The sequence below is a fragment of the Coturnix japonica genome, chromosome Z (assembly GCF_054131305.1).
Source record: "Coturnix japonica strain WE chromosome Z, WE-NBRP24, whole genome shotgun sequence".
Classification (NCBI taxonomy): Eukaryota; Metazoa; Chordata; class Aves; order Galliformes; family Phasianidae; genus Coturnix; species Coturnix japonica.
In genome coordinates, this window is record NC_140702.1 from 11,145,624 (window position 1) to 11,171,282 (window position 25,659).

Sequence of the window (25,659 nt, forward strand, 5' to 3'; positions counted from 1 at the left end):
TTTTTTTTCCTGAACTTTTCAGCTGTATCACATTCCTTAGACACTTTAAGGAGACAAATATACATAGGATATGTAATTGTCTCTATAATTATTTCTGAATTTGAACACTATTTTCAGCACATAATGAGAAACAAATTCCTAGACTGTTGCTGTTCAGAGTCACCAAGGTCATGTCACTTGTTTTTTTTCCTCTGCAAGACAGCATGTACATCACATCTTAGTTCTCATAGTCATAAAATGTCTAAATTCTTTTGCCAATACTTCTCATTCCCTGCCATCTGTTATTTACTTCAAAATAACACAATACATTGCCTTTCACTTATGTGATTATTTCAACAATGTACCTTTGATCCAGCTTAAAAACATCTCCCTTCTTCATCCTGAGTCCTCAAGTTTGGCCTGTCTGTCCAGTCTAAACATCTGCTGGGACAAGATAGCTTTACTTCACAGTGCCATGTTTTGGTTTTAGCAGGAAAGTAACACTGATAATACTATGATGTTTCTATTAATTGCTGGGCAGTGCTGTATAGAGCCAAGCACAACTTGGTTTTCACAAATTCTTCTGCTGTTCTGCCAATGAGGTGAGGTCCAAGGAGCTGGGAGGGAACGGATTCAGGACAGATAATTTAAACAGGCCAGAGGGATATTCCATATTGTATGGCAACCAGTGGAAGGAAAGTTTTGAAACTGGAAGAACTGGAGCTCTCACTTCTGCTGCTTTGAAGGTAAGCTGGGCATTACTTGGGGGGTGGTGAGCAACTGTTTGTGCATCACTTCTTATACACATTAATATATACATATATATTTAATCATAACTGCTATCCTTTTCTTTTTGCCAGAACTATTTTCCTTTTATCGGTCTCTGTAATAGATTTATCTCAACCATGAGTTCTACTTTGTTGTTGTTGTTGTTGTTTTTCCCATTGATTCTCATCTCACTGGAAAAGGCAGGAGTGAGCAAATGACTATGCAGTGCTTAGCCACCTGGTGAGTTAAACCACAAGTCTCAGAATAAAATGGCTGTGATGGGGTCCTGTGGTTCATTGCTAAATGATGTCCCTGTAGCAGGTCCCTCTAGAGAAAGAATGTGCTGACTTATCAGGCAAAACTTAAATCAGAGGAACATCAGTTCCACTAAAGTTTGTTTTTGCAAAGAGTAAAATGCAGAGCAGAAATTAAGGAGAAGAAATCTTCTGAAATGACAATTACTTGAAATATAAAAAATGGAGGAAAATAACTGGGACAGATGACAGAATTTAGTGAAAATAAAGCTCACCATTAAAAAGTAATTAAACATTTGCATCTCAGAGTGAAGTTTCTGCTCAAAAGTTTGGAGAACAGCATGTTAACAGTGAAGATTATTGACTGCAGTTTGCTGAGGTTTTCTAACAAAATTAGTTATGTGTAACTTATGGAGGGTTTACTCAGCTCCACATAGATGCTTTATTATTCCTGTAAAAAGAATCATTTATAACTGTTCTTGGAGATCTTTTATCGGCTACTTATCTCCTTCAGCTGGACTTGTGATGTGGAAGGATAAAATGAATTGCTGTTTAATATTATAAGAATTAATCAGAGCATAACAGCAGGAGAATAATGACAGGCTTAATGATTAAATATTTTATACTTGGCAACAAAACTGCAAGACAAAATATAAGGAGTTTAACCTTTATTCTTTATCTGAACACTGAAAAATGTTGGTGACAGTGAGCTACATAATGTAATTTTGGTTTTTGCTAACTAAACAAAACTATTTATTTTATTGAAAAAAAAATAGTGTTTTGTGTTACCTAACCATTCTCCCTCTGAGATGTCCTGTGGTATTTTTAAGCTTTCATCTATCAGACTGGGCTCCAATTCTTGGAGCTTGGTGCTCCATTGCAACCCTTATAGAGCAATTAAGGCACACTTTTGTGGACTTTACATGCTAATTTGAAATTTTGCCTTTGCCATCACTAAAAACATATATATATATATATATTTATATATTTTGTGTGCACAGTGGAATTCTTGGTGATGTATGTCTATTCATACTTCCCTGCACCATAGTCAGCCTTTTTAATGTTTCCACAAGCCTCTAAAATTAAATAACTAAATAAATAAATAGGTCTAAAGTATTTTAGAAGAAAAAAAGGAAAGAATTTATGGACATCAAAACTGAATTCACAAATGCATTGCACATTTCTTATTTAATTTCCATAAAAACAGTGAATTCTTCTGGCTGAGAAATTGTATATGAATGGTGTCACAGAGCAGCAAGTATTTTTTCCTTCATGTAGTCTTGTAAGAAAACTTTCATAGAGACTGTACAGCTTTTTATTCTGTGGAGTGTATTTTCAAATGATGGTGATGAGTAAGCATGTGTTGTGCTTAAGTAACGCCAGCCATGCTTCACTTTCTCTATAGTTACTTTCCTTATGCTACTGAGAAATAAGTGTTGCCTCCATATTTCATTCTTCTGCTGTAGTAGAAATAGATTGTAACTTTAATTCACAACACAGATAGACTTCGATTTGTGAGACAGTGGGTTCCTCTTCACCTGCTCTCAGTCTCAGCCCTTACATTGAAGTAGGGGAGCATCTAGATGTAAGGAAGTAGAAGCTGTCTTTGAATGCTCTGTAGTGGATACAGTGAACCTAAAACTGAAGCCTAGATCCCTAAAATGCAAGACACCAGTCTCTCGTAAGGCACCGACTTTTGTTGCTGCCAGATATCTGTCATCATACTCATTCTTACACTGTTAAGCACTGACCTTGGAGTGCCTCATCCTGTATTGTGTGTCTCACTCCAGGTGTCTCTCGGGTAGGCATTAGAGAGCATTAATTTGTCTTTATTTTGCTCCTGATGAGTCTGCATGGAAAAAAAGATTTCACTTTTTTTTCTTCTTCTCTGATCAAATTTGCTGTTTGAGTTGCTATGTGTTACAAAGCTATCTTGCTTCCTTTTTTCCTTTTTAAATTGTGTTATTTTATTATTATTGTTATTGTTAATTGTACAATTTCCTTATAGCAAGGGAAGTTTCCATGGTGCTGTGAGTGATAACAGATCTAGTCTATTTCTGAGCTCCTTTGAGATTCTGGTGAAATTCATCATCTGTTGTTTAGAGTTACTTGCTGACAACATTCTGTTCTTCATAAGGCACACATTATCCACTGCTGCTTTAGAATTTCAGCGCCTAGCATAGAGGCAACAATATGTGTTGTCTGCTTTGCTGCTAAGATTGTGTAGTCTGCAGACAGATAAGTTCAATCATTTAGTAACTCTGCTACTGAGTCCCAGTTTCTTTTTGACAGCAGATTCTCCTTTTCCTTTAAAATTCTGACCTCCTCATCAGATGTTATTTTGGACCCTCCAGGAGCCAGAACCTCTCAGTGCTTTCTTCCCAGGGCACAATTTCTTCAGGTTTAGATTCAGCTCTTTAGATTTTTTCTTATTGTTGTTGTGCTCTTTAAATCTTTAAATGTACCTTTTGCCTGCTGGCACATGCAGCTTAGAGATTATTCCTAGAAAAGGAGTTGGAAGTTGACATCATTATAAATGTGATTTCTAATGAGTCTTATGTGTGGCTGTTGTTAATAAAACAAAGTTCTTGTACCAGGATTTCACTTAGGATATTGATAACCAGGACTGAGACGGAGGTCTTCTGCCTGAGTATGCAAAAACAGCACGGAATATCTGATTTTGGCTATTTTACCTGCATCTGTGACTGCTTCTCAGCTTTCTTGTACCATTTGAACCTGTACTTCAACCCACTACATAGTTATGTAGCTCCTAAAAACTCAGTGATGAGACAGCTGGGAATTCCAAGTGTTATTTTGCCAGCTTACCTGCTGACAGATGGAAAGGATGCACACAGAGATTTAAGTAGATATTTGGCCAATGAATCATAAGAAACTACCTTTACTAGTTGAAAAGCAAGTACTTTTTGTAGCCATTGATATCTCAGGTGCTTGAAAAGTACAAACTGTGACTCTTGCTTCTTCAGTCTTTATTCAGACAAGACCACAATAAAATTTTGGGAAAGTTGTGTAGGGTGAGATTTATGAAGATATTCATCATTTCACTATCTCCATGCATCTGATGATCTTTCACTTCTTTTCTGCTGAATGTCTGTATGAGCAAGGAGCTCATGTGCTTCTTCCACTGTGTTTGTACAGTTTTGAAGGCAGCATCATTAATTCCACTACAGATCTGGCTTGGGCATGAAAGAAATGAGTAGGGGTCTTGCAATTCTGAAGAACTCAGAGTTACAAATGTATCTATTACAAGCATGACTTCACTTTCAGAGTGTTTGAGTGCATTAATAGTTTTTATTCTAAGAGGAGGTACAGCAGTGTTTATACAAAATTAGTTAATAAATGACTGATTATATTCTAAGTATTGTTCACCCATGCCATGGAACCAGAATAATGGACAAAAAAAAAAAATAAAAATCAAATGTTTCTGAGCACTTCATTCAAAACAAAGACTCTGAAACAAATTGTACCCATCTCCTCCATTTTTCAAGGCGCTGAAGTAATAATATTTTCTGTAACAGTGTCACTCCACAGTGAGATTCCCAAATGTCTTCCAGTTGCTAATTTTGGATGGCATTTTGTAGCAGTCTCTGGGTGGCCTACATTTCTTGTCCTTCAGCTGGAAGAGACGCCTTCTAAATAAATTGAGCAACCAGGAAAGAAATCATCACGATTCACCAGGGAAAACATCACGAATAGCAGGAGAGGAAATTAATTCACAGATGAGGTGGTAGGGATTGCCAGCAGTGTAGAGTGTCCTAGAGAAGCTCTGTTCACAAAAGCACTTGAGGTTATTATGTAGGGTGAATACAGTATGATTAACTCAGTTCTTATCATTCATGAAAACACAGAGTTGAGTACAAATAGCAGCCAGGTTGGAAAGCTTCTGCAAAGTTAGCATGAAGGTGGCTGAAGAGATACCATGAATGTTGTAAATTTAAGAAAGGATGTCACTGTGATGAATATCTAAACTATTATAATCATTTGTTGAAATTACCCTTTTTTAATGCACATATTTATGACTGACATTTCAGTCAAAACCCCAGAAAATAGAAAAACTTAACATCTTCTGAGAGACCAGTATTACTTGAATGACAAAAGGGTTCTAAAACTAAACAACTTTTGATCCAGTTATAGCTCACTAAAAATATCATCCCTACTGGTGATATTATATTTTCTTGTATCTGTTTATTACTCCTCTGAATGCTACCTGAAGTGAAATATTTCTTGGTCTGGCTGGACAGAAATTCAATTCTATGCTGTTCTCTATATGAAAAGGGATACTAAAGTACTGGTTTATCCTTTAAAAAGTATGTTCACAGCATTTGTACCTGTTTGCTTGATTCCTCTGTCTCTGTCTTCAGATCTCTTGCTCAAGGTATCATAATAGCGAGTGTAGACACAACACAGTGCCTTTCTCTACCTTACCCTGGCTGAATACTCTCTATAAACTGATATATCAGTCTCACTACTAGCTTGTTTTTTCCCTCTTGTTGAGCAATAGTGGCAGATGTTTACTTTAAAGGACTATTTCAAATGCAGTAAAACCTGCTATAGTGAAAAACATAGCAGAATCTATGCACCATAAGCATACAGAGCCCCAGAAATGTAAATCCAAATGTTCAGCTGGATGTAGTGCACCATAATAGAGTAGCTGGAAAAATCATATCACACTGAACACAAGTTAATTGATTGTGCACTATTACTACATGTGTGGCTGAAATGGGTTAATGACATATTACACATTTGTTTCCTTTGGGAGAATCACTTCTCAAAGAGAAAGCTTTCTTTATCGAAACTGTGAAGCACATTCACTCTCTTTTAGATCTAGTTGTAAGAGAGACTTTATGGAGTGCTAAACCAAAACTGCATCATAGTATTCTCAGGCTGTGTGTCACCTAAAAAAGACAGTAAAAGTTTTTCAGCTGAAGTTGCTCTGCAAACAGCACAAAGTTAACTGTAGTAGCTTGCAGTGAAAAGATTAAGAAAAGCACTGCAGGTCACATCATATTTTTAGTACTGCACTTTTTTAATGAGGAGAGTTTTGAGTGCTTTTCTGAAGGTAGGGAGCAATATCCATAATAGTAGGTGGTTCTTCTGTCTTTCAGAATTTTGGCTTGTTTGGAAAGGAGGAAACACAAATTTCTTTGATTGTCTTGTACTGATGTCAGCTGTGATGTGAGGACCAAGTAGTTAGGTCTGCTTTCCTACAGTCTGTAGACTCAGAAGGAATCATTGCTATTCGGTGATGCCAGACTGAAGACACTGCATTTTCTTCTATGATGTATATGTCACTTCTCATTAATTCTGAGAGAACTGCTACTTTAGAAACCAGAGTAAACAGAGTAGCGTATTGGATTATATCTCTGCCATGAATAAATTTATTTCCCTGCAAGTATAAAAAATGAGCAAGGCCAAAACCCCTCAGAGCAGAAATTGTCACAGTGATTGCTAATACATTACCATGAAGAAATATGCCTAATAAAACCCCTATTAGGATGTCATACCTGCTTACTACTGAATTCTCCAGAAAGTTTATTTCATATGTCTATGCTAATTATCAAAGTCCTGGTGATAAGAAGCAGCTCACTGGGCCTGAATGTGTCAGAACAGAATGACTAAATTGTGAGAATTCATGGTCTTCTGCTTTGAATAATTAACTTGACTTTCTGTGGAAAGCACACACCTTGGAAACTAATTTTCTCCTCACACAAAGCATTTTGTCCTTGTGCTGCCTTTGAAAAGTAAACTGTTCAACAGTAGGGCTGTTCTCATCTACAGCCTATTCATCTCTGAGCTTTTTTCCTTATTTTCTTCTCCTCTGTGCATTGTTGTTGCATTGACTAGGATTTGCTCTTACTTACAACTGAAATGTGAGCTCACATCATTTCCCATGTGTATATTTTCAGCACTGATTTTGTGGCACAAATGCTGATTGAGGACACCAGTTTTGCCCTAGATCGGTAGAAGAAATTGGTGGCTGATGGTGTGCAGAGGGCTGGCTTGGCAGGGGGAAACACCGTGATACTGGTACTGTAACTTCTTCATCACAGGAAAGCTCCTTTCTCTGGGTGGTCACAGTAGCCCAGGGCAGTGCTTTTATTGCTATGAGATCACTGGACAGAAGTAAATGGTTCCCATTCTGCTCCCCTGTGTACTCTTGTGTCTACAGTTCGTGGACTGCTTAGTCCAGAGAGTAGGAGGGTCAAGGGAGACTTTATTGCTTTTATAACCGACTGAAAATAGGGTGAGAGGCCTCAAAATGTGTCAAGGAAGGTATTAGGAAGCACTTCTTCTTGAAAAGAGTGATCCAGCTTTGCAACAGGCTGCCCAGGCTGTTGATGGAGATACTGTCCCTGGAAGTGAAGAGCGAAAAGGACTCCATAATAAATGAAAAAGGAACACTTTGCTACTGAAAGAGAAAAGGGGGCCTCGCAGAAACCAAGGCAAAGGGTAGTTACAGACAGTTTATGTTAAGGGGGGCAGAGAGAGGGGGAACTGCAGACACTAAGTCTGGAAAAACAAGGGGAAGAAGGCCATAAAGATAGGAGTTTGGGAGCAGCCCGGAGACATCTGGCAGAAAGGTGATTAGATATTCACAGGGCAAGATGACACTAATGTGGAGGGGTGCTCCACCTGCAAGGACAAAAGCTAACACTAGAAGAAAACAGGAGCTCTCACAGCAGGAGAGGAATCTTCATCCCAAAATAATGATGCAGAGAAGTGGGGGAACCATCTTTGCCAATGGGGTTGCAGGGAATGTAATGAATGTGTAACTAAACTCAGGGGGAGACTATTGATTATATATTAATTTGGCCTATATCTGTAATGTGCTTTTTCCTTATGGCACTCAAGTTTGGAGTGTTAACCCCTTGAACCAGGGCTGTGTGCACGTCTCTTTATTAAATCATAGCTGCTTTATATCCTAATAGGCTATAGAGTTTGTTTCTGCACTTCAGAAACATTCAAGAAATGCAAAGATGTGGAGCTGACGAATGTGGTTAGTGGGCATGTTGGGGCTGGGTTGGGGCTGGACTTAATCTGAGAGACATGAGAGGTCTTTACCGGCTGTAATGATTCTATGATTGTGTACATTTCAGAAATCACCACTGCATTTCACACTTTGAGCCAAGAACTGTGCTATGAAGGCCAAGAATTTATTTTTTTTTTAATCTTTGGTCTGCAAGTGACAGACTGGTACCCAGCCTCTGGTTTAGCACACCATTCAGGTCATGCTTTGGGGAAAGAAGAATAGACTGCTCACCTGGGCCAATTCTCCTCTCCTCTCCTTTGGCTGTATGACATGGCAGGGCACTTGGTGTGGAAGAGTCTTTGTGCTGTAAATAGCTTACTTCTTCCTGGTAAAACAGAACTATATCCATGCAGGGTGGGGGCAGACTTTTGTTTAGCTTGTTTTCTGAAATGCTGGATAATCTTTGTGTGTTTTGTGCTTTGTTGTTGTTGTTTGTTTGTTTCACTTTGAGTCAGACTAGCATGGTGTTACTCATCTGCTGCTCTTTCTTGAAAAGCACACTTTCCCTTAAGTCTTAGTGGAACACATTGTGAACAGGAGCTAATCAGTCTCTGATGCAAGCGCTGTGCCTCTGGGAAATGCTGCTGGATATGCTTGTAATTCCAAACACTTCCTCAGCCCCCTGGTTCCCTTGCAGTCTGTGAAATTTAACAGGCATCCTTCTTTGTCACCCAAGAAATGTCATTTGCAAGACAAAAAGCATGGTTCTTCACAGCCTTTCTCAAAGCAGGTTTCCTGCTGCAGCTGACCTTTGATTAAAAAGAGACAAGGGAGATGTAAAGCTATCTTTAGGCAGTTTTCACTCGATCTGTGCTGGACCTTATCTGTAATTACAATGGTTTAACATTTGCTCAGATTATATTAATCTGTACGAAAATCCAGGGTATACTATAGCTAAGATAACCTAGACCATAACTGCTGCAATGAAAATGAAGACACTGTGTTCTGTAATGTATACTTGAATATGCAAGCAACAAGGGAAAATCACCAGGCATAATTTGGTTCAGAAAAAAAAGCCTACGTTGTGAGTAGAGTCATGCTCCTAACTAGGTGCAGCAGAAAGAAGCTACTGATGCCTCACAAGCATTAGGCATCGCTCGCAGTGTGAGCAGAGAATTTGGGTCCCACAGCTATTATTTCCATGTTGCTTCAGACTGATGTCTTTCCCCCTCCAATCCCTTTGCTGCATTTATAGGTGCTATAGAAAACAAAACTAAAGAAAACATGCTCTTTTTCAGATCTTTAGGGTGCTTCTCTAAAATCTGTATTGGACTGGGACAGATCTGATTGATTACCATCTTAATTTTGGGTTGCTACTTATCAGCATTTAAAAAAGCAGCAAACATTTGTTTCCATGGGAGAAAACAGTGGAACTTGCAAAGCATCTCAATAGTTTTGTAGGAGGGTGCAATAGGCTGTGAAAACTACTGCAGAGCCTTCAGAGATCACTACTAAGATAAGCAGGACAAGCATCCTTTGGCTGCTTTGTGTTGCACTGGATGTGAAATGCATGGGGTCTACCTGTGTATATGACCCTTGTTAAGGAAATCTCTTCTTGCATCAAGCTATTGAAAACGAGTGAGTTTAGGAAATCTTTATACTGAAACTGTTCCTCTTCCAGTCCTCTCCTTGTTCACACATCAGTGATGCGGGGAAAGTACACCAAGGACTTTCACACATGCTATTTCACCTTCAGCTGCTGACCAAAGTCATAACAAGAGTTCTAACCCAAAATCATCCAGTATGAGAAAATGTTATTCTATATTTCTGCTGTGCAAAACCCAAACTTTCAAAAAGTGTTTTGGTTCAGAACAGCATAATCACATGAAAATTTCAAAGCACTGAAGTTGTTGAGCACTTTTTAAGTGCTGTTGTTATTATAACTTATTTCAGTCAGTTGAAAGTTCCTTTTTTATTTGGAACAAAAGCATTCTTTCTTTTTATATCTTATCTTGTTCTACTAAATAACATGAAAAATAGCTTCAGAAAATGAACTGCCATATAGCAGCACAGCCGTATCACAAACTTTATCCCAGACTTTTTGCAAGCAACCTATTTCTTTCAATTGATTCATTGTTGTTGAAATATGCACCCCACTCCAGTAAATTTTCATCTTGCTTTGATGACAACTGGCCTTATTAGCAGAAGCTGTCACCAGAAAAATAACCCAACCAAGGCCAACAGAAGGACATCACTTTCAACTAGAAGGACTTAATTACAGAACTTCTCACCCGGTTAATTTTTGCATCTCTGTTCCCCAAGTGGGAATGATCCATGCTTTAATGAGAAAGCAGCATTTTCCTTTCCATGTTCAAATGTTTGCCATGTTTTGAGATTCTTTAATTTGCAGTGTTTCTGATAAAATAGCTAAGTAGCAATTAGACACATTTTTATTTATTTATTTATTTATTTTTTCCTAGAAGTACATACTTACATCAATTATCAGGTAATAAATTTTAATTACAATTTTGGCTGCTTTCTTAATTAGCTCCCTATGTTTGCTATCATTTTTAAAACTAGCTTTACAACACAGTGTGGGGACACTTTATGGATGATGTGATTTTTTCTCATTTCCTGGGGGAAAAAAAAAAAAAAAAAAAAGTATTTTTATTAGTAGAGTTTTGCTTCTCAGTAGATAGTGTGATCATTCTCCTTAGCTCAGTCTACCCAAAAAATGCCTAAAATATCAGCCTTGTATTTCAGACATCAAAATAATTAAACCTGCTGTTCCACTGAGTTCTGTTCTACTGTGCAGAACTGAACTACAGCTAGTTTCAAAATAAAACTTGCTATTTTTCTGCTGAGATGAAGCCGGAGGTGGCTCAGTTGTTTTTACTTCAGCAAGCCTATTGAAAGATCAGAACTCTCTTTTGTGAGTATTCACTGCTTGTGACAAAAACCCCAAACCTCCTGTTTTGTATCACTGCTGGTTTTGTTGCAGACACTTTTTAATGCCTCAGGACTGCATGCATTTTCAAGCTATTTAGTATTCTGTCCCCATGCCACCAGAATAACTGTGATGTATGAAACTCAGGTTGTCTCATCAGTGGAATGTGTTCAAGTTGAAGAGTGTGTGAAGAAAGCTTATAGACGTGCATCTAGGTTGTAAGACACCTTGCTCTGAGGAGTGGTTGTAAAGAGGGTTTCTTTGACTTAAAAGGGCAATTGCTCTCCAATGTCCTCAGCCATTGTGCATGAATATTGCTGGGGAATGAGAAAAACTAAGAAAAGGAGGGCTCAAAACAGGAAGGGAGATAATTTAAAAAGCTGAAAATTAGAAACAGATTCACTGGGAGAAGGCACATATCTTGCAACCATCAGATGAGAGGTTAGTCATCCAGCCTGGGAGAAGATCTGGCAGCGTCACCTTGAGGTCTGCCAGCAGCACTGAGCTCTTCGTGGAGCTGCATCTACACAGAAGCCGCAGCTTGTGCAGAATTTGTTGGCTGGCTATCTAAGAAACAAGTTTTATTTTCTGTACATCATAAAGCTGTGCTCTACAAAAGGTCTGGGTCCTCTCTTCTCCAGAGTGAGCCTTTTTCCACCAGTGTTTGGCAACTCTTGCCACCTGCCTTTTCACAGGGACAAGGAAAACAGAGTGTGAGTGTTCACTTTGCCCAGGAGAGGGCTCCCATCAGTACTTTCCTTTATTTTTGGATGCAGAAAGAGACAAAGAAACAGCTCAGGAGTGCTTCAAGTGTTTTCTGATGAAGCAGAGGATAGACCAGAAATAAACAGAAAGAAGTGTGCCCTTCCCTACCTGAAGACTTTTTTCCTCTTCTAACCATCTCACTTTCCTTTTACTTCTGTAATCTATACCATATTCAGTTATCTTCCCCACTGAATAAGAGAAGTTTATGAATTGAAATTTGTGTTTTATTCAGTCAGTGTTTATTTTCGGAATGATCCATGCTGCTATTGAAGCCAAATTAGAACACTGCAAATAAATAGGACTAAATCAGCTTGATTTCAGAATTTCCTGACCCATAAAATACTTTCACTCACTTTACTTGAGATTAAACCACTCACTTTCTTGCCAGCTGGTTGGCTTGAGCTGAGCTGCAGGTGCATATAATATACGTCTAACATGTTTAAGAGATGCAAAAACTTCTATCCTTGTTTCTCACTGTACATATGGACAGATTAGTGGCTCTTGCCTTTACAATATATGGTGCATCTTATTAAGCTGTATCTGTACAGTTCTCTGTAGCATTTTGGTACCAAAGTAACAGAATAAATCTTAATTTTCAGTATAAGTGTCAATCATTCCTTTTACTAAAAAAGAGGATGACAAGTAAAATGATGAAAGCATAGCATGGCTGAGATATTTTATAAGCCTTCATAGATTAAACAACATGAAGACCTGAGAGCTGTTATCAGACTGGATAAGATGCTTAATATTTGGTTTCTGGTTATAAATGCTGCTAAAGAAACCTATGTTTGGTTGTGAAATAAAGTTGGTCTGATTCACAAAACATATCTTAGAAGAGACAGAAATTCTGTGTAATGACATGATTCGCAGGAACGTGCTGTTTGCTAGGTATGGGATTTATAAGGCCAATTTTCAAGAGGAGGTGGAAAGTGAGTTTTAGCACAGTTGAAGCTGTTGTGGAACTACTTAGTTAGCATTAGTATGGAGCACATTTCTCATAGTTTAAAAGGAATGTTTTCTTTTAACCTGTGATTTGCTATCTTTCTGGATATTGCATATATGCATATATATTGCACATGTGCATTACTACAATTTCTCTTTTCAGAAGTACACCTATTAAAGAACTGTAGGGTAAAACCTTTTTGTCAGGGCTGACTTTTTTTCTTACTATGAATCCTCCTTCCAAAGCAATATGTAAGTTGTCATGAATATGGAAAGGCTGCTATGTTTTGTATTTTCTTGCTTTAATATCATATTACAATCTTCGAAAGGATTTCTGGATATCTCTGAATATGAAGGGTACTTTATCAGCCCAGCTACTACTCTGTTGTGCGTGTCTGTGTATTTTTAATATCCCCCCTTAACTGCTGAACTCTCACCTCTTTCTCCAACCTTTTCACCTTTTCTTGATGAAGTATACTGAACTAAATACAGTCCATTCAGTGGTAGGATTAAAGCTGGCTGGAAAATAGATCTTTCTGTCCTGCTCTATTTTTCTTTTCTTATATGGAGAATTTTATTTTCAGTGGCTTGAATGATTTATTCTTGAATTATTCTTTTAGGGGCAATGTTAATATTATATTCTGTAGATAACTTTTCTGTGTGCTTGACAGTATTTTTGCATTCACATACTTGCTGAATTCAAAAGTCACCTCTCCTTTGCTTATGATTCTTTCCAATCATATCTGGGAAGAGGATAGGAAAGATTTCCAGATTAAAATACAGTTATTACCTTCAGATGTAATGGCACAGATTAAAAACACTTGAATATAGCTGAGTTGCAGTAAACACAATTGAAAAAACTTCATCACTCCTGAGCTGTCCTTTAAAGATAGTGATTAATGTAGCATTGCAGAATGATATATATGCCCATAGATTACTGTCTAAATTACTGTGCCTGCTTTCTGTCCTATTGTTCACCAGACAACTCTGAACATTTTACTTAAAGATTAGAGAAGAATAAAAGAACTTTCATTTTCCCATCAGCAAGGCTTATAAAATATACAACAAGAGGAGTAGGCTGGGGAAAGACAAATGTCTTATTCTGTCCTGAAATTAAGAATTACAGAATCACAGAATTGTAGAGGTTGGAAGGGACCGCTGGACATCATCCTTTTCTATCCTCTGCTAAAGCAGGTACTGTAGAGCAGGATGCGCAGGAGAGTTATGACTCTTTCCAGAGAAGGAGATGCCACATCCTCTCTGTGCTGCCTGTTCCAGTGCTCTGTTGCCCTCAAAGTGATGCTCTTCCATATGTAGAGATAGGAAGTTTCATGCCCATTGCCCCTTGTTCTGCCACTGAAGACCATTGTAAAGAGCTTTGTCCCACCCACGTAACTCCTACCCATTAGGTTTTGGTAAGCACTGATGACATTCTCCGAGTCTTCCCTCCTCTGGGCTGCTCAGCCCCAGTTCTTACTCAGCTTTTGCTTAGAAGGGAGAATGCTGTAAAACACTGGCTTGCAAATGATGACTTTTTTTCCAGATGGTGTTTTGCTGGAAGTATTTCTAATGTGTGCTAAGAGAACTAAACAACATTTGTCATGGAACTGTGTGCCCCAGACAAATGAGATTTTACAGATTCAGTAAGCCCCTCTGTGTCTGCCCATGAATGCTCAAGGTTTAGAAAGAGCTACTGCCATTCTTACAGTAGGGTGGTGTGTCCCAGACTGCCTGGGGCAAATATGCAAGTTCTCATGGTTATCCTCCATTGAGGGTATGGATCTATGATTTAGTGTGTTCCTGGAATCACATCAGGACAGGGAGAGTTCAAAGCATACACTCTACTTCGAGTTCTGTGTTGGAGTGTCTCATGTCAGAAGTCCTGGCCTAGGTGCATATAATTGCATCAAACATGGCAGAGAGAAGATTGGTATAAAGCCCTGCAGGTGTTCCAGTGGCTGGTAGGGTGAGCTGGTAGGTGGTGGGGATTCTGCTTTTTGTGGAGGTGTTCTGGATTTGTGAATTGTTTTTTTCCCTCAAAGGTAATTTACAAATGATTTTGGTGTACAGCAGCAGAAAAGGGAGAGGGCTTTCAAACTTAACAGTTTTGTATTGTTGCCTCTTGTGGAACAGAATGCTTTTTAAATTTGACGTACAAGCTGATTATTTTTGCTAAGATAATAGCAAGCAATTGTAATGAGTGTTGCACTTATATAAGTATGAAGGGAGAGTGGGAAGAGATTCATGGTATTTCTCAAAAAAAAAAAAAAAAAAAAGTTTAATGCTTTTTATTAGAGGAATATTATTTTTTTTCAACGTATTAATTTAAACAACAAATATCAGCATTTAAAACAGAAATGATGAAATTTTCATAAGTCTTCGTGATAGTGTAATTTTGAACTTGTAAGAGTAATTTTAAGGTATATATTGTTTGTAATCAAGGATCAAGTAGTACACTACATTTTGTTTCTAGCCAGTGAATGTTCATCTTCATGTCTAAATTTTGGAAGGTGAGAAACCATTCTGGATAGTCTTAATTGTTAGAATGTAGCTATAGAGTTTTAGGATAAATACGTTTTAAAAAGTTTTTCTTCACTAAAACTGCTGTGGAAATCAAGCTTCACCCCTGGGGTAAACTCAAGCATTTCAGAAATGTTTACCATTATCCATTTAGTCAAATAAAGATAAGCAGACAGGACAGAAGTCACAATTATAATTGGAATTATAAATGAAATAAGTATTATTTCTATTTTATATTTAATACACTTCTCAGTTTCATTGTGTTAAGTCACTTTAATGTGAAACACTGGTGATGCTCTTTCATAAAATAGATAAAACTAAAACGTGGGGAAAAAATGAAAGGTAAATTTCATGATAAATAAACTGAAGCATGTTGTGTTTTGAAATAATTTTTTGATATTGATGACATCAACATATAGAAAAGGCAAGTAATGGTTAGGTAGAATACTTTTTCTGTTGGGCAAACATGGCTTTGAAAGTTCTCCAGTAGATTTAACTTGTCATCTTTTCTTGATGAAGTAGGTAACCAGTTAATAGATGCAGTGTTTTCTCTGCTTGTTTGGAGCAGCTCAGCAGCTGTTACATATTGTTCATTTGTTAGCTTTTTTCTGGGGTCCAGCCATCAGCAGGACAGGCAGGTGTGTAGATGTGTAATGTGGTGCTCTGTGATAGCATCCGTCAAGATCAAGACATAATCAAAAAGTCTTACGTACTCTCCTATTCTTCTGGGTAAAGCACTCGCTCTCAGCTTGGTACTTTTTTTTCTCTTGCTTGTTTTTTTCCTTTGCAAGGTAGCAGAAGAAGCCAGAATAGCCCTTTCCTGAGATCAGTCACTTATAAACTTCCTTAAATAATTCCTCCCAAGTACAACGAATGACTGTGCCATCCATTCTCGGGACTCTCCTTTTCTTTCCTTGTTCTTGGTCCCTTCCAGTTTCTTGCAGATCTCTGCCTTAGATCATAATATATTAATATATTGTTATTTGTTATTTTGATATATTGATATATTATAAATATCTCTGTTATTTGGAGAACATTCTTTTTTTCTGTCATGTAGGCTGTTGCAAAGTTGACATTTTTCCCATTTTCTGAACTAAAATCCTTCAGATTTTTGGTTATCACGAGATGAAAAGCTCTGGAGTTGCTTCTTATCAGACAAAGTAGCTGATAGATAGATACATGATATATGATAGATGGAAATGTCATCATGCAACAGGATTTCCCTTGTGCAGTGGATGCAGAGGTGGCTGATCACAATGTTACATTTACTGCAGCCTCTCAGTGACAGTTTATGGTGTCCTTATATGAGCTTTCTGATAACAGTGTCAGGCCTCTGAAAAGAGACAGTATTTTTGTGGTACAAACTGTATGCTTCTATTGAAAACTAAGAAATTTTTATAGGATCATTTGATTTGGAAGGGATCTTCAGGAGCATCTAGTCCCACTCTTTGGCAATAAACAGGGACAGCAACAGCTTGATCAGCTGCTTAGAGACCCATTCAACCTTCCCTTGAACATCATCAGGAACAAGGCATCCACCAGCTTTCTGGGCAACCTGTTCCATTGCTACATTGCTCTTATCTTAACAACATTTTTCCATGTATCCAGAATGAATTTCCCCTTTTTCATTTTGATACCATTTCCCCTTGTCTTGTCACTGCAGACCATGATAAAGACTTTTCTATCCCTGGAATCTGAAAACCATGTGGGAGATCAGTGAAGAATATTATGAATAAGTATGAAACTTGAATTTATTTTGCGTAACATCTGTTATTTTTATCCCCTTTTTTCCCCTATCACTGGTTCATTTCAGTAGCTATCTTCCAGAGTGACTGATACTCAGGAAGGGAGTAAAAGTACCAAGAAGTTTTTCTTTTGCTTTTTCCCTTCTATTAGATCGTAGTTTTCAGCTGTTCACACACAAGAGTAGACAGATATGAATATGCACATGTGTGTGCGCACAGACTAAAAAACGCAACAAAATTAGGGGGGAAATTGCCTGACTTTGTTAAAGTAGATGTGTAGATCACTGGATATGAAGATTACAAAAGAAAGCCATTCTGCTTATCTCCACTTCCATCAGGATTATTTACCTCTGCAGGATAGGAAAGAATGAACTGAAGCTCAGAACCATCAGTCTTATTTGGCTTCATCCAAGATTTATGGCAGTGTTTCTTTCAAGGGCAACTGAAATCAGCCACAGAACTCATATCTTTATCACTTCAACCCCCCCCCCCCTGCCCCCCTTCCCCCTTTCAATATTTTATAAATGTTACAGGAAAAGTCAAGCTTTGGAGACATTAAAATAAAGATTCTTCTCCCTCCTTGTCTTCTGGAAACATCAGAGAGATCTGTTGGCAATCACTATGTAATAGCTTGTTGAAGCATCTCTCCGTGCTTCTCTTCTTTTAGTAATTTTGATGTTTTAATATATAGTTTCATGTCTCTCTAGCAAACATGATTATAGTGTTTGCAATTTTTATTTTTATTTTTTTTTTTAATTTCATATCAGAAACTGATGTGTTTTGGTATAAATTGCTGATCATGCTGTATTCATTCCTATCGGCTTGTTTAAAAATTAGATGTGAGTAACATCTCAGTCAGATCATTTGGATACATATGGAGAGTTCTGTTGAAGACAGTTTAAACATTCACATACAGCACTGAAATATCCTAATTATTCCTTGCATGTGTCAGAAAGTGTTGTTTTTTTCTTCCTTTTTTTCTCTCTGTAAGTGAATAAGGTTCTTTGCCTTCTTTTAGATTGTTCAGTTAAATTTGGCAGGGAGTAATTTATCCCCTGTGTATATGATAAAAGAGGGTAATATGTGTGAGGCTGTTATTTTGACTCTAAAATTATTAACAGCAGGTAAGAACTGATACAGCAGATCTGCTTCTATGTATAAGCTACTCCAAACTTTTAAAAGTTTATCTGTAGCCATTGCTCTGCTATTTCATAGATTACTTAGTGGGATAATGCTTGCTAAATTCTTGGTCACATTACTCAGAATGCCAAGGGGTTATATATCAAGTGAAACTTGGAGGTCTGGACATCAGTTGAGTGAAAAATGTAAACCACTCTACCAACATGCTTGATCTGCATGAGCAAATTGCTTCATGTACGATCTAAAGAGATTAAAGTACAGAGTAACTCAGCACCCATTTTCACACCCTTTGCCTTAGATCCTGATGCTCATCTGGCATAAACTCCTTGAAATTCAAGTTCAGAAATGTTCTATACCACAGTGCTCAGTGACAGAAAGCCTTCCTGTGAGGCCTAAGCTATTTAGCTACTAAGTGGGTGCTCCTTTCTCTCAGGCCTTTGCAAATTTCGAAGAAGCCCATAAGGCTTATGCAGGTAGAAGATGAGTTGAGCCCCTAGAATGGCTCAGGATTATTTTTATGTTGATAGTGCCTTGTCTATTGTAGAGATACAACTAAAACAGTGCTTATAAAAGTGGAATGCCCTTGATTTTATTTAGCTGTCTTCAAATAAGATAATTAAAAAAGAAAAAAAATAACACAACTTAAGAATATTAAGATTAAACAAATAAACAAAAAAAGCAATTTGTAGTTCACTTTCTAGATATAGGATATCAGTCTATAAAGAGAGTTATTGAAGAGCTAGAAATGGTTGTTTTTCAGGTGGAAAAGCAAACACAAATTTAGAGAAAATCACAGACAGTGAAAGTTCACTGAGTGTGCCTGATTTTCAGGTATTAAAACCACAGAAAACATTTTCTGAGGTTTTATTGTACTGGTACAGTTTTACAGATAGTTCTACTTGTTTGGGGGTTTTATGCAAGTTGTTAAGAATTAGTTATCTCAAATATGTTTTCTAGAATCATAGTGCAGATAGTATTGTGGCAATCAAGTTTATTACTACAAGTTTATTACTAAGGCACTCATACCTTGGAGAATAAGAACTGAAAAGAAAAAGATAATGGAAGGATGAATATGATACTGTGAGAGTAGATAGCCAGAGTAGAAGTAGAATTAATAGAATCGATAGAGTAGAGGGGAATGTGGAAGCCAGGGAGAAAATACTAATGTAAGCTCATTCTTCAAGAACTGCTAACAAAATGTTATGGAAAGATGTTCACTTCCCTTTCAGCCTTACCTTACTTAGATAAGAAATAGCTTTCTCACGAATTGTATTACCATTTTTGTTTCCTTTATAAAGAGATGTTAACAAATTTTTTTTTTTTTTTTTTTTTTTTTTGTGCCCATTGAACAGTGAAACCTTGTAGTTGTAGAGCCAAATAACTCAAGAAAAAAATGTTCTAAAAATAATAAAATAAAATGTATGAAAAAATATAGTTGATAAAGTATCAGTTTCCCGCTGGAAACTTTTGAAGCTGCTGCTGCTCATGGGTCTCACTGGTCTACTCTTCTTTCTGAAGAAAGATATGAGATTTCTAAACCTCATATTTGAGCCCTGCCAAGTAGCAACTAAAGGAGAAGCCCTGATGTTACAGGTCAGATATCTGAAAATTTACGTCTCCTACTGATTGCAGGAAAATATGGCCAATATACAAGACTATCAGTGCAGGAAAGATTGTTCTTAACTCCTCTTACCATATTGGCTTCTTCAGACAACAAATGTCATTCTAGTCTGTATTTTAATAAGGCTGACAGACAGGATGAATTGCTTTCAGCTTTTGTAAGGAAAAAGAAAATTTAAAGTTAGGTCTCTTAATGCCTAATCTAACACAACCAGAGCATGTTCGTATTTCAGAGAGTGCTGAATATCTGCATTCTGGCATTTTTGTCCAGTTATCCAAATTTCAGTAGAAAAACTCGTAGTAATCTGGGAAAACAGTATGAGCATGCAAATGAATAAAGTATAGGTCTGACTACGGAGTATTAATACAGGTGAAATGAATAAAACAGATTCACTGTAACTCTACTGCAAAGCTTCTCGCAAATCTGCATCTCCAGAATTCTGTAATATAACTGAAATATCAGTACATTATAATGAGAAGATGTAACTAGTATATTGGATTTGCAGATCCTAAGACAGAAGTCTTGCATAGTAAGCTCAGTTAACACTTGTCCCATAGAACAAGCAGTACTCAAGAGGCTGCTTCTGCACTAAGAAGTGCGTTGCATTTCTCAAAATGCTGATGTACCTTCACTTGTGTGTAAACAACTCATATTTGGTTTTGTTTTCTTCCATACTGATCTTTCAAAACCACAACATTAATCAGAAAACACTTCTACCTTTTGCTGGGAACTGACATTAAGTTATACTTTCTTGACTTCCCAATATTCTTTATACCTATCCGTGGTTTTTTGTGTCTAGGTTGGAGGGTACTATTCAATAGCAAGGACTTTTTATTGTGAAAAGAGCTGTCAAATCTCATGTTAAAGGATGAAATTTTTGGGGAAAAAAAAAAAAAGTTATATAGGGTGTTGATTGAAATTCTTCCAAAATCAGACACAAACTCAGCATATCAGGGTTCATATCTTGCTGAAGTGTTTTTGTTGTTGTCAGATTATGTGCAGTGTTGACTGTTGTAACATCCTGGAAATGGCCACGCTTTTGCTTTTCTTTAGTAAAATACAGACTAGGAGTTAAAATATCTGTATTATCTAATTTGGAGATGAATGAATTTATTTACTTGTGATCTTTTTACTCATATTAGTCCTTTCATTTTAAATTCTATGAGGGTAGAAGGAATGTGGCAAAATAATAATAATAAAAAAAGTAGCTGTATGCTAACTTGCCATCACAATACTTGTTTGCCCTAACAGTTTGGGTTCTCTGCAGCAGTTAAAAGTTTAAGGGCTCTTAGCATGTGTGCCACCATCCTGGTACCATTTTGTACTTAAAAAAAGACAAAAGCCATGGGAATTAGAAAAAGTCCCACAATTCTTGCATTTTGTGGCATAATTTTAAGAATTGTTTTAGAGATCCTGACACAAATTGTCAGCCCTATTATAACCAATTTAATTATACCTGCATCTTGCTAAAGGCCTGAATGTACCGGCTGAACTGAATCTAGAGTGAGCTGTCTATCTAGCTCAGATTATTTTATTTACAGTCTTTTGGGTCCAAGCTGTCATCTTAGAATTTATTTTTGGATTGACTTTCATATTGTTTTTGTATTATTTCAGGGGGAAAACCAACACGACTGAGCTTTTTTTGTAAGGTATAAGCAGTTTTCTTCCCACATGCACACACAGTTTTTTGTCTGTTTCTTTTGCAGAACACAACTTCCACAGCCTGTTTGCTGAGGACAGCAGCTGTTAGCTCAACCTGACAATATGCAGGCCATGCCAGCGAACACCATTCCTAACTCTAAATGCCCCATTTGCTTGGACACATTTGACAATGCTGTATATCTAGAACCTTGCTGCCATGTGTTCTGCTTCTATTGTATCCAACGATGGTCAAGATTCAAAACAGAATGCCCAGTCTGCCAACAGCCCTACTTTTCTCTTTATTGTGTGGACCATGCTGAAAGTGATACATCTAGCCTTTCAGAAAACAGAGCTGGGCCTTCAGAAAACAGATATTTTATGAGCACTGATCAGAGCACTGCCAGTTTTGCTGATAGCCCTGCTGACTTAGAGACATGGGAAAGGAATGCTAAGTATGGGAGCCCTGTACCATTGCATGATGAAAGTAGCATCTCACTCTCAGAAGTTTCTTCAGGCTTTTCAGATGAGGGGAATCCTCAAGAGCGACAGTGGACTTCATCTGAGTACAGTGTTGATCTGTTACCCCAACATGATGAAACTCCAGGTCCTTTGTATTCCCATTCAGAAGAGGATGGTGCATCCACAGTTTCTTCTACGGGGTTAGAGATGTCTCATGAGAGCTCTGCTAGGGGGAGAGCCACAGTGCAGTCAAGTGTTAATTCCAGTAACTCCTTATCAGAGCATTGTGATATCTCTGGCCATGTAAATCTCTACACTGAGAGGACACCAGAACTGACTGAGCTGTCCTCAGACTCTGAGGTCTTCATCAGGGAGGAGAAGAGGGAAGATGTGAAGAAAGAGCAATCAATCCAGGACAGCAGTGGGAGTGACAGAGAACTGAGCAGGTTTTCACCACCACTGTATCCACACGCCAGTGAATACCAGGTTAAAAAGAGACTAGAAAAAAGTGGAGATATCAGCTGGAGTGACAGAGAACTGAGCAAGGCTTCATCACCACAGAGTCCACACACCAGTGGATACCAGTTTAAAAAGAGACAAAAAAAAAGTGGATATAGCAGCGGGAGTGACAGAAAACTGAGGAGGGCTTCATCTCCACAGAGTCCACACACCAGTGGATACCAGTTTAAAAAGAAACGAGTAAAAAGTGGAGATGGCAGCAAACATCAGAGCAAAGAAAGCAGGAGGTCATCGTCCTGTGACACGTGCCTGTCCCTAAAAGGTCATGCAGAGTCCAGTAATTGTGAGAGCACTAGCTCCAGTGACTCAAGCATCACATGGTCACATTGCAAAAGCTATGGCCAAAGCAGTTCAAGCAGCCTAGACAGCGACTGGTGTTATAGAAGAGGCTATTACCAAAACAAAAACAGGTACTTGTTACAGACACCAAAGACAGCTGGAGATGATGCTCCCTTCAGTAAGAGCACTCAGTCTGAAGCTCACTGTTCAAGTAGTTCTCCTGGTCAAGAATTCAAGATCCAGTCTTTCACTGAAAGGACAGATCTGCAAAGCCAGATGGAATTCCATGAGAGACACGGCTCCCGTTATGAACAAAGAAGGTCAAAGAGTCCATCAACAAGGTCTAGACCAAGGAGCCCTTCTGAAGAGAGACACAACTCCCGTTATGAACAAAGAAGGTCAAAGAGTCCATCAACAAGGTCTAGACCAAGGAGCCCTTCTGAAGACACAGACAGAACAAGACACGAAAAGTCTGGTGGGAAGAGGAAGTGCAAAACTCATCACTTGGAGAAAACACAATAGGGGAGCACAAGTATAAAGGGAAAATATAGCCTTGTGAGTGTTATTCCAACATCCAGTGAGTGCTACAAAAATAAAGGCAGCCTTTCACACAACCTAGAAAGCAGTGAGACAAAACACGAAGAAGTATGGGAAGTCTAAAGTGTGGGTGTGGGAATCAAATCACATAATCACAAAATCACAGAATCACAGAATGACCTGGGTTGGAAGGGACCTCAAGGATCATGTAGCTACAACCCCCCTGCCTAGCAGGGCCACCAAACATACACATTTACTAGATCAGGTTGCCCAGGGCCCCGTCCAACCTGGTCTTGAACACCTCCAAGGACGGGGCATCAACAACCTCCCTGGGCAGCCTGTTCCAGTGCCTAACCACTCTCCTAGTGAAGAACTTCCCCCTAACATCCAACCTAAATCTTCCCTCTTTTAACTTTAAACCATTTCCCCATGTTCTGCTATTGTCAGACCTTTTGAAGAGTTTACTTCCCTCCTGGGAGTAATTTCCCTTCAGGTATTGAAAGGCTGAAATGTGGTCACCCCGCAACCTTCTCTTCTCTAGGCTGAACAAGCCCAACTCCCTCAGCCTGTCCACTCTTGACCCCTTCCAACCCCTCGCAGCTCCCCCACATCCCCACACGGAACCACCCTCACTCCCCGACCCCCAGCATAGCTCCATATTCAAGCAAGCATATGCATATAGGGGCAATAGGGAGAACTATCCCATACAACTGGGTCCCTGCAATCGCCTACTGCGACAGCAAACCTCGGTTAAAATTGCAACCTGGAATACCCAATCGAAAGGGAAACGGGAGGGGAAAACATATGGGAGTCAAGGTATAAGAACTGTAACATTGTGTCTTTAAGTGGGCTTCTGCTATCAGGGCGCCCGCCATTGCAATGGCGAATAAAAGCTGCTTTTATCAGAGAAACTGTCCTCACCAAAAATTATTGAGGATATTTCCAACATGGAGAGGGTCTGTGAAGGGACAGTCACAATGAAGCATGCTTTAAAGAAAGTGTAATAAGAAACATTTGGAACATTGCTGGAAAGTTGTATAGTTCTTACAGTTTAGTCCTATTAATTTTCACAAATAGATCCATGTGTGTGGTGTAAGTTGATCTCTGCTAAAAGGCACTTTCTACACAGGTATTGCATAGCCTTTCTGTAAGCATGAATTATACTGTAATGTTAAGAAAGCAAGAATACCTTTTGGTTTAAAAAAGCAAGTCTATGTTCTGTAAACTTTGTCAACACAATACATTTCTTTCACTTTTGGGTGTCATACAACGCTACTGTTGTGGTTTTATGATTTCTGTAGCCAGAGTTCCACATCAGAAAATCATGCAGAGCAGTGGTAGTTAAAGAGTTCACGTTCCAGTTCCATGTTACTGCCATTTGGTGCATTTGGGCTTCCTGGAGGGGAGGGGATGGGTGGCATCCCCTGAGGACTTGGCGCAGAGAGGAAGCGGGGTGGGACTCCACACCAGACCCCAACCGCTCTCTGCCTTGGGCCGTCTCATACTTTGGTTACTCTCTTCCCTCTCGCTTTGCTTCATTTGGTTCCATTAAGTAAATCACCATTCCTCCTCAGATCGCTGCTGTTGCGATTTCTCTTCGTTAGAATGATCTGCTCGTTCTCTGCCCTCTCCCCTCTCTCAGAGTGTGTGGCCTGGGGCTGGCCGGGTCCTGTGGCAAACGCCTTCCTCTTTTTTTCCTTCTCTCATTTATCTCTCATTTTTTCTTTTCCTGGGCCCTGTGCCCCCTGTCACAGACTGACATCTAGGGATAACCCTGTCACAACTACATATGTTGGTGCTGTCAAGGGTCCTTCAGGCTGGGTGGCTTTCAGGTCCTAGCTCTCAAAGGAAGTGGGAATAACTATGATGTTGCTTGGGATCTGTGAATTTTTTTGATCTTAACTTGCAGAATCAAACTCCATAAGCGCAAAGTAGTTCAGCTTTGCAGTCACAGGTGATTCCTTCTTACTCAGCTTGGTAGGATTCCTCTACCATTGTTCAATATAAACACCTCACCACAAAACCAGCACTGATTGACCCACTTCCCTTATACCTCTTTGCAAGCAGAACACATATAAATGGGTTGATACTCATTCCCTGAATGAAACAGTCATCCCTCTATGGATTCATCGTCCCTGTTCATAAATTCATACAAAATGTAAAGACAGACTGTCAGACAATGATAATCATTACACTCCACACTTGCCCTGCAGCTATGCTGCATCTCAAGTATTCAACACATGCACTCGCAAATCACAACGCCTGCTTAATTGAAATCTGAATTCAAGATGATATTTTGAATGTTTTGATAACAATAATTTAAAGACACAGTACCAAATACGTACAACAGATGGTAATAACAGCCACACAACCTATGACTCCCACTATTATGGTCAGCAGAACCCACGTTACCATTTGACAGGATACCCACTATACCCTGTCAGCACAGGAGGGACTGATGATCCAGGTCCATCCTATTACCAACCACCTAAGGGAGAGCAATTGCTCTTTTCCTTGTGAACAACTTACAGGTCCCCTTTGTGGGAGCTCCTCCA

General features: G+C 38.6%; 1 protein-coding gene across 2 annotated transcripts; it reads left to right on the forward strand.

Annotated features, from left to right (window-relative positions):
* Positions 1 to 569: 569 nt before the first annotated feature.
* LOC146753725 (uncharacterized) lies at positions 570 to 24,374 on the forward strand. 2 transcript variants are annotated; one of them, XM_085528140.1, is made up of 3 exons: positions 570 to 725; positions 21,376 to 22,887; positions 22,966 to 24,374. In XM_085528140.1, the coding sequence occupies exons 2-3, from the start codon at positions 21,434 to 21,436 to the stop codon at positions 23,087 to 23,089; spliced, it is 1,578 nt and encodes a 525-aa protein (XP_085384266.1). In that variant the 5' UTR covers positions 570 to 725; positions 21,376 to 21,433; the 3' UTR covers positions 23,090 to 24,374. The 2 variants fall into 2 exon arrangements, with proteins under 2 accessions (XP_085384266.1, XP_085384265.1); XM_085528139.1 differs by having other exon boundaries at positions 572 to 725; positions 21,376 to 24,374.
* Positions 24,375 to 25,659: the final 1,285 nt, after the last annotated feature.